Raw genomic sequence first — 12953 nt, 5'->3', positions numbered from 1 at the left:
GCCTCCACCGTGGACAGGCCTTCGCTAGGTGGCCCATCTGTCTGCAAATGAAGCACTGGTTCGGGAGACCCGAGTACTCCACACTCTGTCTAAACCAACCCCCACTCACCCGAGGCAGAAGGATGACCTTCGGGAGCGTGTGGGTATCTCTGACCAAAACTCAAACTGAGGGGATGCCAGCCGCCTTGGCAGCTACTGATGTTGCCGTACGAGGTGTCTCCAGGACAGTCCCGATGGCGGAGCCGATCCTGGAGAGAAGTGGTAGGTACTCCCTCCGTAAACCCGGAAAGCAGACTGAGATGGGGATGTCTCCCTCCTCTACTAGCACATCCGAAGACAGGTCAAAACCATGACGCCACTGTCGAAAGTGGGCGCGTGATGCTCGGATGGCCAGTGGACTCATAGCTATGACCTTGGAAGCCATCTCGAAGGTCTCGAACTCGATCTGGTAGTACCCCTGTCCGAGAATCTGGACATCCAAGATCTTGCCCACCTCTGCGAGAAGGCGGGCCTGGAGAAGATCACGCAGCTCTCCTCTGCTGGGTCGGGTGCCGAGAATCTTGCAAATGACCGAGGTCGCCTGCAAACGCTCTACCTTTGCGGCTAGGCTCGCTTGCTCTGTCGGTGAAAGAGCAAGTCGAATGGTGGGCTCAGCGGAGTCGAGCAAGGGGGCTTCGGAGGAGTCCCTCTGAGGTGGAGCATTAGCCTCCATTAGCGTCTGTTGCTCTGAAGGAGAAGGGCGGACGAGAAGGCTAACGCTTGAGAGCTCGGCAAGAAGAATCCAACTGAGAATCCACTGCCAGGCAATTCAAGCGAGGCCTTCGGATGGAGGGGGGGGGGGGGGGGCTGGAAAGGCGAGGGCAATGGGCAGCGAGCAAGAGGGGGGCAGCGGGCGGGGCTGCACTCTAGCTGGGCTGCGTGCAAGCTAGGTGCAAGCTCAGCAGCGCTCGTGGACAGACAGCGCGCAGGCAGGGGGCAGCGCGTTAGGGGGCAGCGCGAGGGCAAAGGCGAAGGGGGGCTATGGCGAGGGGGAGCAGGAGCAGGCAGGGGGGGAGGGGAGCGCGCAGGAGCAGCAACAAGCCTGGTTGTTATTTACAATTAATAATCAATAAAGTCAATGGGTCTTAATGTGACAATGAAAACAACGACCTTCCTTAGAATAAGTGCTTTGCTTTCCGACGTGATTTATCCTCCTACAATTCCTTGTGCTACCTTTTCATCTGGAGTAAGCTTAGGTTTAGCAATTGTGTTAGCCTTACCCTTAGGTTCATTGGAAGAATTCTTTTCTGAGAGACTGTTGGAAGATTGGTTAGAAGAGTTACCATTCTTACCGTTCTTACCATTCTGCGTGGTCTGAGAATTCTGAGAGGTTCCTTTAGAAGTCTTGTTCTCCTTAGGCTTTCCCTTGTTGTGCTTCATCTCTTGGGAGAGAGCAATCGCCACCGCCTGGTTGAGATCCGCGGGATCAAAAACTTCTACATCAAACTTGATGTATTCGTCTAACCCAAAGAGGAAAGCCTCCTTGCGCTCATCATCCGATTTGCGTAATTGAGTGCCGAGCTGCAAAACACCGTTAGAAAAAGACATGACTGGCATACCATGTTGCTTGAGATTGCGCCAATCTTCCTTCAATCGTGCTAGGTACTGAGGAGGCATAAACCGCACCTTGAGCTTGTCTTGGAAATCAGCCCAACTGAAGGACAGGGGCGTGAATTCGTCGGCTTACTCAGTGTGACATGAAATATTTCGTGGTTTCATTTGTTTCGCGGTTTTGAAACGTTTCATTTTAGGGCAAGAAAAAACGGCTTTTGTAATAATATGTATATAAATATATTTATTTTTATTTATGGTTATATATGCACACACATGATATATGGGTGTGTACATATATATGTGTGTATGTAAGGAGTATGAAGCAAACAAAAAGCACCCATAGTGCAAGAGAGTCAAAGAAAGAGGAGCTAGAATTACACAAGTCAAGTTCGATGAATTTAAGCACCGCAAAAGTACTACACAGATGATTAAGTGTTTCACGTGTTGCACAGAGGGTCCTGACAACCAAGCAAAGGGAGAAATCATCAATAGCATTCTGAAGCATCAAGCATTGAGAGACCTAAAGATTCAATCTATAGGAGCTGAGGTTTCCAATGAAGAGCAGAAGGTTTTGATAAGTGGAATGCACAGCACTCTCAAGACAATGAAGAGACCAAAAAGCATGTCTATTTTCATAAGCACACACATATTAGGTGTGTGCATTCATGTATAAGTAAGTATAGGTGCACACACATACATACAATGAGAGAGACAAAGGAAGGAAGAGATAAAGAGATCGAGTGCCCACTGTGTTTGAAGCTTGAAAAACACAAAAAAGCAAATATCAATTTTCTTGCATGAGAAAAACCATAATGTATTCTTTCGTTTGTGTCAGCAAATACTTTATACTTTTGTATCATTATGTCGCTAGGGTAATTCTACCAGTCTAAGTGCACCTGACAAAAAAGAGATAATTTTGGGGGGATTTTGTTGTTTAATGCAAATGTGACATTTGAAGATAAACTTGGATTTGTCTTTTCAAGGGGCCTTTTTCAAGACCAATATTGATATTTTTGTGCAAGTTGCTTAAAAAACCGACTTTAAAGAGCCACTTTTGTAGCTCAGTGTGACATGAAATGTTTTGGGGTTTCGTGCGTTTCGGGGTTTCGAGGTTTCTAAAACATTTCATTTTGAAGCTTGAAGAAAGCGAAACATAGGTTTCGTTTTACATGTATGTACCTATAATTATACGTTGAATATACATATAAATTCACCTGTCAAGACATGTGAAATACCAAAATCCAGATGTGAGACTTGAGTCACGAGTGAACAAGGTAAGTCGGCAACCAACTGCAGCAACGTACACGTAAAGACGAGGAGGCCAAGCTGACGCGTAAGGTTCACACACACACACACAAATTATTCCATGTTCGTGAGGGTCAAAAAATCTATCGATTTTTTGCGGCGGCCCTTGTACATGGCTTAAAAAATCCCCAAACGAGTGGTTTGAGGCCAACATGTCAAAAGGGGGCCCAAAAAAAACAATCAACTCGTTTCGCCTATTTGGCCGTTTCGAGGTTTCAAAGGGCCGAAACGCGTTTTTTAGTCATTATGCTTTTGTTCCAAAAGAAGGTCAAAAAAGCTCCAATCACCTTTCACAATTTTGTACTTCTATTGGAACGAGTGCTGAATAATGGGTCTCACAAACTTGGCCATTGATGCACACCTCCTTGCTGGTTCATCTACCCTAAACATTGGCCAAAACTAGTTGAATACAAGCTCTTGTTAGAAAAGTTTCAAAGCACAATTGTTTCAACAGATTTCGCGTTTCCACTGTTTCGTTGAAATGTTTCAGGGGTTTCGGGGTTTCGGAGGTGTGAAACTTGTGACTTGGAACAAGTTTCCGTTTTGGCCGTTTTGCTGAACACGTTTCAAGATTTCGAAGCTAGAAAATGCATTTTTGTGTCACTTTGTGATGACGTTTCTCTCCTCCTCTGCACAATCGTTTGTTTTTCCCAAAGCTTTCCACGCTCTTGCTCTCTTTAATCTCCCACAAACTCACATCACGTTTACTTTTAAAACATAATCTCTATAACAGCATTTAAGCTTTCCCTAGTGCAGTCTCTCCAATTACTAGCAGAGGTGGCAAGATCTCCCACTTCACATTTTTAAGCTATACTTCAATTGCTCCTCTTCATCTCCCTAGTGAGAGAAGAGTATGACAATTTGTGTTCGGTCCTCTACGAGTTTTATTCAAGTTCATGTTTCCCACTAGTAGTAGAAGCAATAACTTTTCTTTTTTTTGAGCTTTTGGGCACATATGCACACAACTTTTAACTTGAAAAATGAAAACCACAATCTACGATTGCTCTTGGATAATGACTAAAAACCTTCCAATTGCCCATATCTTTTACTGATAAAGTGCTTGAACCAAAATATAAAGCAAAAGACCAGAAACTATATAGCATCACCTTTTGACATATTAGCAACAAGACTACAAACTTGAAGCGAAAAAATGGACCAAGACAAACCTAAATGGCAAGGGACAAAACTGCTACCATACTTGAGCATAATCTGGATTGGACAATTGCACTTCCATTCGGCTAGAGGCAAACTCTGAATTACCTGCAAAACATGCATACAGTAAGCCAACATATGGAGACTAATCAGTTTTTTCACTTCAGATATGATAAACATGAGTATTCATTGGTATTACAATTATGCGTGGGCAAATATTTACCAGCCATGCAAGAATAATTTGGTTGGTGAAGCCAAGAACTACTACAATTACATTGTGGATGCCAAGGCAAGTCATCACAGTTTATCCTTGGTTTATCCATGTAAGCCATATCACCTAGCCTGCTCCCAAAGCACCAAAACAACTTCACCCAAGAATCTCTCTCTCTCTCTCTCTCTCTCTCTCTCTCTCTCTCTCTCTCTCTCTCTCTCTCTCTCTCTCTCTCTCTCTGTGTGTGTGTGTGTGTGTGTGGTTATTTTGGCCTTTTGAAGACGTTAATATTACATTTCATTTCATTTCTCTCTCGAAGTGGGACTTTAACCCTTTGCATTACATAAGAATCGACCATCGGTCCATATACAAGAAATATGGAAAAAACCCTAATGGATGTACAATGAGATCATGGGGAAAAATCCCATAACAAACCACAAGAAACATCTGGGATAAAGATACTTTAACCAGGTGGTGAAGTGTAGCTATCTGGATAGTGATCAAGTCTACAAAAATCTGCCCAAAGCTCTGTCCACCTTGAGCGATATAGCCCCAAAAAGTCCGGTGTTGTTTATATGACTGATATAAAACATCCGCTGTAAAAAACTCACAAAAGCCAACGGATTGTGACATTTGAAACCCCTAGGCCGTGCCTCTAAAATCATCCGCATCCATTCTGGCATTTCTGATGATGTATTCCAAAAAAGGATGTGGATCTACGGCACAACAAAACTGTAAGAGATGCAGGGCGGACCCACTCACCGTCCACCTCAAAAGCCAAGGGAAGGTACTAAGATGCACATTGAACATCTCTCTAACCAAACAAACTTCCCTTAGGCCTCTCTAAATTGGCTCTCAAACAAATTTGCAAACTGTCTGATATCCAGAAAGTAATTGGCCTCAAACATTGTCTGCTCATATATGATATCATAGACAGCCTCCCTCGCCTAGAGGAAAAGCATATCAGCACACAGTGGCCCACTCCTCAAAGAAACATCTGGAGATCTCCATGGACCAACCGCGAAGAATTGAGCTGACAAGATCTCTCTCTCTCTCTCTCTCTCTCTCTCCCCAAAGAAAAAAGGCTGATTTCCATTACTTGTAAGATCACCCAAATGGTGCTAATTCTAAGAGTGAGTACATCACTTGTTACATAGCAGGCATCTAACCCTATATGTACGTGGACAAGCTACTTCATGACATGGGTTCAGTCCAGTTCAATCAGTCTAGAATAGGAAGTGATCTGGCACTTTTGTGAGTGTTCGCAGACCGTGCATGTCCAGACACTTGGAGTAGATGCATATCCTCTGGTTGCACACAGCATGATCATCAAATTTCCGTCAAAACCCATCAGGAGCATTTTTATAGTACATAGACCTATTTTCCCTATTTTTCACATTTTTCACTTATTATTTTTTAAGTGACTTTTGTTGGGAACTGGGTAGGGCAATTTGGCAAATGATGTATATAAGAAAGCCTAGCGCTAGCACAATCTGGCAGAAGAGGCAACAGGAACTTCGGTTTAACAGGCAACTTCTCAGCAAGAAAACCCCCCCCCCCCCCCCCCCCCCCCCCCCAGCAAACCTAGCGTTTTTACACTACCTGCAAAGCCTAGCGTTTTTGCACCAAGACCAAGATCAGCCCAGTGTTTTTGCACTACAAATCAGCCACGGCAACAGTAGAACACTTTTCAGCCCTAGCGTTTTTGGTTTGCAGATCAGCTTTGCAAATTCTCCACGCAGTTTCTCTAGAAGCACCAGCGTTTTCAGTTTTCAGCAGTCAAACATCGCAGTAGAACCCCCAAACCTCGCAGATCTCACCTTCCCACAACAGATCCTCGCCGCACGGTCAAATTCAGCCCGAGAAACGCAGATTTCAACATCTACGTTTTCAACGCGTCGTCGTCACATCGTCGTCGTCGACATCGTCACCGACATAGAGTTAGAATTCAGCAGATAAAGATTTGCAGATTTCAGCCCTTAGCATTTTCAGATTTCAGCCCGTCTCGTCATCGTCCTCATCGCCGTCGACATCATCGGCAAGTCCAAGCATTGTAGAGATTTGTGCAATCAATAGTAGACCGCTCTCGCCATAGAGAGTGGGGCCTTCAGAGGAGGGTTTGACAACTTGTCTGGTGTCGTATTCTTCTCTCTCTATCTCTCAGTCTCATGCACCTTCATTCACAGAGTTCACCACTTTGTTTGTGTCCATTGCACTCTCTCACTAAAGGAACGGAAGGCTCTTGTTAGGTGCAGCGGAATGATTGTTTGCGCTTTGCTCAAGATGAGTGCTCCAAACTGTGCTCAAGGTTCCTTTTAGTTCTTATGGAAGGGAGAGCCTTCCGTTCTTAGTGGAAAGTGCTATGATCACGAACAAAGTGAATGGACAATGTGCGTGCAAGTGTATGAGACTGAGAGATAGAGAGAGAAGAGAGATACGACACCAGAGACGTTGTAAAACCCTGCTCCGAAGGCCCCACTCTCGTCGGCGAAAGTGGTCTACTTATGATTGCACAATCTGGTACAAATGGTATGCATAAGACTGATGCAAGTCTAGGCTATGTCGACGATGACGACGGTAATGACGAAGTCGCCCTAAGGGCTGAAATCTGCAATCTTTCTACTGCTGTCCAAAAACGCTATGGGCTGAAATCTGCAAATCTTGTATCTGCTGAATTCTGACTCTATGTCGATGACGACGATGCGACGACGACGCGCTGAAAACGCAGATGCTGAGATGCTGAAATCTGCGTTTTCCGGGCTGAAATTGTAAACCTTGCGGAAACTGACCGTGTGGCGAGGAATTGCTGCGGGAAGGTGAGATCTGCGAGGTTCGGGACTTGATTTGCGATGTCTAACTGCTGAAAACTGAAAACGCTAATGGTCCTTGTCACAAAACGGGAGCGTACACGAGCACTTCAAAAATCTGAAAATTATAATACTTTGCAAACATGAGAGAAGGGAGAAGATCGACACAGTATTGGGGACCAGAAGATGGGCTTGTCCCCCCCCCCCGTTAAGAGTATTCTTTTATTCAGGGAGAATTCGTATACAAGCACGAGAACCCGAGGAAACCCCTCCGTTCTGTAATCTTAGACCCGAAGGTCGTGCTTTCCCGTAAAGGGCTTGGGCACAAGGCCGTTCCTTCCAGTAAGGGACTTAGGCGTGAAGCTGTACTTTCCCGTAAAGGACTTAGGCGTGAAGCCGTACTTCCCGTGAAGGGCCTTCCCGTAAGACGGGAGATTCCTGCAAAACAAACCACACAAACACGCGACAACAATTCATATGGCGAATCCACAATAGATACCTGTCGCTCTTGCGCGGGAAAAAGCGACTTCCGTGCTTCGTAGTCTCGCGATCTCTTGCGGCAGAGTCTTCTCTTGCTGACATTGGTACCCCCTTTGAGTGAGGGCATGTGGTGCTTTTATAGCTCCCTGGCCACGACACGAATAGCTGCTCGCGTAGAGATCGCGGCCGTTTTTTTTTTTTTTTTTTCCACTGTTCTACCCGAAATAGGGAGAGAGAATTCGTTGGCTGGTTTTGTTGCTTTATCTTCTAAGTGGCTGCCCACTTATTAAGTGGACGGCCGGCATATTTTAAAATTAGTCTGAACCTACCCAAAAACTCAATAAAACCTTATAAGTTAAAACCGATGCAACCACATGCACGAATGCAATGCAAACATAGATTCCTCGCAGAAAAGCGTCTGCCTTCCCGCGATTGTTCCTGCTTTTCGTAAAAAGCTTCATTGAACCCATCTTTATTCTTGTGCTTGCGTTCTTACGCGTATTTTCTTACTCAGTTCGGATTTCCTCCTTAGACCCTTAGTGTGTCCCCTTACCAATGAACCTGTCACCCATCTTGTGACTCATCAAGGACCACCATTACCTGGTCTTCTCCCACCGAACTAACAGGCCAACTCCTTCACGGTGCTTCTTGTCACCCATCATATGACACACCAAAGTTGTCTGTTTCCTGATGGTTTTTCTTATAGATCTGTGATTCCTTAACTTATTAGTTAACTTGTGCACATTTCTTATTAAAGTCCTGATTCTAGAAAATAGAAATTAGAAACAAAATAGTCAAATTAGTTTCATCCCTCTCACTTATAAACAGTTGTCCTCAACTATAGAGGTCCAACTGAACTCACCATTGAGTAAGATTTGGAATCTTTCCTGTCACAAACGGGAGCGCATAACAATATAAAATATACTCAGATAAATAGAATTTATCTCTTATTATTGAAGCCAAAGGATATATATATATATATATATATATATATATATATATATATATATATATATATATATATAGAGAGAGAGAGAGAGAGAGAGAGAGAGAGAGAGAATTCGCTGGCTGGTTTTGTTGCTTTATCTTCTAAGTGGCTGGTTTTGTTGCTTTATCTTCTAACTCAATAAAACCTTATAAGTTAAACCAATGCATTTAACAACACTTCCCAGGCATCCCTGGATGCAACCACATGCACGAATGCAATGCAAACATAGATTCCTCACGGGAAAGCGTCTGCCTTCCCGCGATTGTTCCTGCTTTTCGTAAAAAGCTTCATTGAACCCATCTTTATTCTTGTGCTTGCGTTCTTACGCGTATTTTCTTACTCAGTTCGGATTTCCTCCTTAGACCCTAGTGTGTCCCCTTACCGATGAACCTGTCACCCATCTTGTGACTCATCAGGGACCACCATTACCTGGTCTTCTCCCACCGAACTAACAGGCCAACTCCTTCACGGTGCTTCTTGTCACCCATCATATGACACACTAGAGTTGTCTGTTTCCTGATGGTTTTTCTTACAGATCTGTGATTCCTTAACTTATTAGTTAACTTGTGCACATTTCTTATTAAAGTCCTAATTCTAGAAAATAGAAATCAGAAACAAAATAGTCAAATTAGTTTCAGTCCTTGACTTTCCGTCGCGATGATCTGCAAAAACACCATGGGCTGAAATTGATCTTTCTGTCGCCGGGATTCTGCAAATGCAAAAACGCTAGGCTGATCTGATGTGGTCTTGTCGCCAGGGATCTGCAAGAGCAAAACGTTGGCTGATCTGCGGTGGTCTTGTCCAAAAACGCTAGCCAAGTTACTGTAGAGCAAAAACGCTAGAAGTCCTCGGGGTCCTGCTGAGAAGTTGCCTGTTGAGCGGTGCTCCTGCTGCCTCTTCTCCAGAAAGTGCTAACTTGGGTTTGCTTATATATTAACTTAGCAAAATTGCCCTACCTACTTTTGTTGGAAAGTCACTTAAAAATAATAAGTGAAAATAACCAAAAATAGGGAAAATAGGCTAAATGCACTGGAAAATTCCCCTGACTAAATCTGATGGATTCTGAAGGGAATATTGATGATCATGCTGTGTGCAACCAGAGGATATGCATCTACACAAAGTGACTCGGCATGCACGGTCTACGAATAGACTCATAAAAGTGCCAGATCACTTCTAATCTAGACTTGACTGAACTCACTGAACCCTGTTATGTTGTAGCTTGTCCACGGACACATAGGGTTGGATGTGTCACGTGACATCCCCTCCTTTTCAAAGTGAGGTACTGGTACCGAACTGTATGGCGTCGAGGGAGATCGCCAACAGCATCCGGAATCCTGGAAGGGACTCTTCGCCGACCCACTCTGATGTGTGGGTCGTGCGGTACTTGAACTTCATAAAGGTCTGCAATGCTTGCGTCTTTGGGCCGTGCCGAAAGCGAGAAAGTCTTTTGTGGCTCCGTTGATACTTCAACTTCGTCTAGAGTCGTGCTTCTTTCTTCTTCAAGAATCTCCATGGCCCAAAATTCATGAAACCACTTCCAACACAAAACCATGAACATACCTATTCCATGTAAAGTGAAGGAAAAAAATGTTGTCTTCTCTAAAGACTGTGCATGCAATGTAGATGAACAAAGAGACGGAGTGACAACCCGTTCATCAAACACATGCAAACAATGAGATCGAATCTTTTCTGTTTGATCGAAATCAATCAACTGTGGCAAATCACAATGAAAATACGCATGCTGGGTGCTCATAGTTTCATGTGCTCTTTCGGAAACTATGTCGTGCCAAGGAAGAGACATGGAATGTGACTTCCTGACATACAAACTTTTCAGCTTTTCATGAACAATCCGCATACATTCGATACATTCGTGCTCATCCATGAGAGAAACGTGCTCAACATACAATATGCCATGCCTAGGAAAAGGGATCACATAACGATGCTAACTAAAATACAAGAAACGATCATGAATAAAACACTCGAACAATACGTGCGTATCAATCATGCGAACACATAATACTTCCTGTGAGGGTTCTTTGGACCTAGGCTCGAGAGCCAAGATCGGTTCTTCCTGAATGATCGAATCGTCCTGTGGGGGTTCTTTGGACCTCGACTCGAAAGCCAAGATCGGTTCTTTGTGATTGATCGAATCTACAACGAGGTTAGCTTCGCTAGAAAAAGCATCCACTAACACATCATCCTTGTGAACAATCACATCATCTTCATGCAACTCATCATACTTGTGAGAAATCACATCTTGATCATGCAAATCATCATGCTTGTGAGAAATCATATCTTGATCATGCAAATCATCATGCTCATCATTATCATCCAAATCATCATGCAAATCATTGTCATTCAAATCATCATGCTTCTCAGAATCATTCAAATCATCATGCTTCTCACAATCATGCAAATCCTGTGTGTCATGCTTTGGAGAAGAAGAGACTGAGAGAGTCTTCTTTCCCCAAATCTCTTGCATCTGTGCCTGAACTTGAGAATATAGTCTCCAGAACTCTTTGTTTTGTCGGTCGCTCTGTTCTTGTATTGCTTTCAAGTCGTACTGACGCTGTATGGCTGCCATTCCTTCTTTGTAGTCACGATCTATGGCTGCCCTTTGTTCTTCGTAGGCCTTTCTTTCTGCATGTCTGCGTTCCATTTCTGCTTTTCTTTCTGCGTTTCATGCTTCGCGTTCTAAATTCTGTTTCAGAAACAATTGCTCCAAAGCCTCCAGAGGAGTTAGTGCAATCCTTGACGTAGATTTGGAAAGGGGAGGGTCGGAAAAACCTCATGGTGGGGAAAATTCTTCTTCGCCTCTCTCATGCTCATCACCTCTAAGCGAAGTATCCATTCCGCTTCGAGTGATGATCATTCTAAAGTCATGGGTTCTTGGGTTCTTAAGTCCACAAGGAACTTGGGTTCTTGCGGGTCTTGGTTTCTTGAGTTCTTGAGGGTCTTGAGGTTCTTGAGGTTTTCTTTCACTTGCAAATCACGTTTGAGAAGGATCTTCTCTTCACCCGAGTTCTACTCCTTTCTGCGGGCGCACCCCTTGGCGGCCTTGCGCTCACACTAAGGTTGCTTTTTCCCACCTCACGTCGATTGGCCGACCGCTAAGTGCACGGTCTGCTCTCAATGAGTGAAAAGAGACACAAGGGGAGGCTGGACAAGCCCTTCTTTCTTGGGATTCTTGTCACTCTTCAACAAAACATGATTAGGAATCGACACGCCCAAGCGAACTTGGGTTCGTGCGACCTCAACAAGCAAAAAAATTCTTGTGGTTCTTTCCTTGAGTGATACAGAACACTGCCAAAGCTCTGATACCAATGTTAGGTGCAGCGGAATGATTGTTTGCGCTTTGCTCAAGATGAGTGCTCCGAACTATGCTCAAGGTTCCTTTTAGTTCTTATGGAAGGGAGAGCCTTCCGTTCTTAGTGGAGAGTGCTATGATCACGAACAAAGTGAATGGACAATGTGCGTGCAAGTGTATGAGACTAAGAGATAGAGAGAGAAAAGAGATACGACACCAGAGACATTGTAAAACCCTCCTCCGAAGGCCCCACTCTCGTCGGCGAGAGTGGTCTACTTATGATTGCACAATCTGGTACAAATGGTAGGCATGAGACTGATGCAAGTCTAGGCTAGAGGGCTACAACAACCATGATGGGGAGACTCTCCCAATGAAAAAACTAGCATATGTACAATGGAGCTAAATCAAGAAATGGGGGGAGGGAGAAGCCACACAGGTGGTCGGTAGTGCCATCGGAGCACACCCTGGACCATGGTGTAGAAAGGCCCAGGACGCCATAGTCGAAGGAAAGCCTCTTTGCGCTCCCGCATGTGGTCGGAGCTGCCCTGTAGTCTCTCGAGCTGTCCTCTGAGAGTGTGGATCGGCTCTAGCCAAAGATCGCGAGCAGTCTCTGCTGGTGGCACAGGGCGAGCCTCAAAGATGCGGAAGCAACAGGCCCGCCAGATGAACCAGAGTGTCATGCCACTGATGAGCTCCCAACACTCCTCTCTCTCACTGCACCACTCCTGTGGAGTAAGCTCTGTGGACAGACTGGAGTGTAGGTCGCCCCTCCTGCGTCACTATCATCCTGTTGGTGGAAGATAGCTCAAACTGAAGTGCCGGGCCCGTGAGGGTGGACCAAGCCGCTGCTCCCCAAGTGTACTGTCGAGCCGTGGAAAGAGCAGGCATCAGCCGAAGAACTCGAAGCCACACCTGTTGTGCCATAGGACAGTCCCAAAGACAGTGACGCTGACTCTCCACAAGATGGTCACAAGCTGCACATGCGGCCGAGAGACCACTATGCACTAGCCAGCTCCCAACTGTTGTAGCTTTGTGTGCGACCAGTCACTGAAACAAGGTGACTCGCCTCAGCTGTCTGAAGTCCCACAACCTCTCCCAGAAGGCTGCCAA

At 44.9% G+C, this 12953-nt stretch overlaps 1 protein-coding gene across 7 annotated transcripts in view; it reads right to left on the bottom strand.

The window, feature by feature from the left end:
- The window catches only part of LOC147457762 (uncharacterized), a 105589-nt gene that overhangs the window by 67739 nt on the left and 24897 nt on the right, over nt 1-12953 (bottom strand). For 5 of the 7 annotated variants that reach the window (XR_015188140.1, XR_015188139.1, XR_015188141.1 and 2 more), the window contains 2 exons: nt 4274-4392; nt 4097-4158 (listed from right to left, as the gene is read on the bottom strand). Coding sequence is in view for 4 of the 7 variants with exons in the window: in XM_086512575.1 (XP_086368701.1) it covers nt 4097-4158; nt 4274-4392 (181 nt within the window). In the remaining 3 variants the exon portion in view is untranslated. Of the gene's footprint in view, nt 1-4064; nt 4159-4273; nt 4393-12953 lie in introns of all 7 variants that reach the window. The other 2 variants (XM_086512577.1, XM_086512578.1) reach the window with 1 other exon arrangement.

This window comes from Adiantum capillus-veneris, chromosome 5 (genome assembly GCF_014529385.1).
Source record: "Adiantum capillus-veneris isolate H3 chromosome 5, ASM1452938v2, whole genome shotgun sequence".
NCBI lineage: Eukaryota > Viridiplantae > Streptophyta > Polypodiopsida > Polypodiales > Pteridaceae > Adiantum > Adiantum capillus-veneris.
This window is presented reverse-complemented; position numbering and strand designations above follow the sequence as displayed.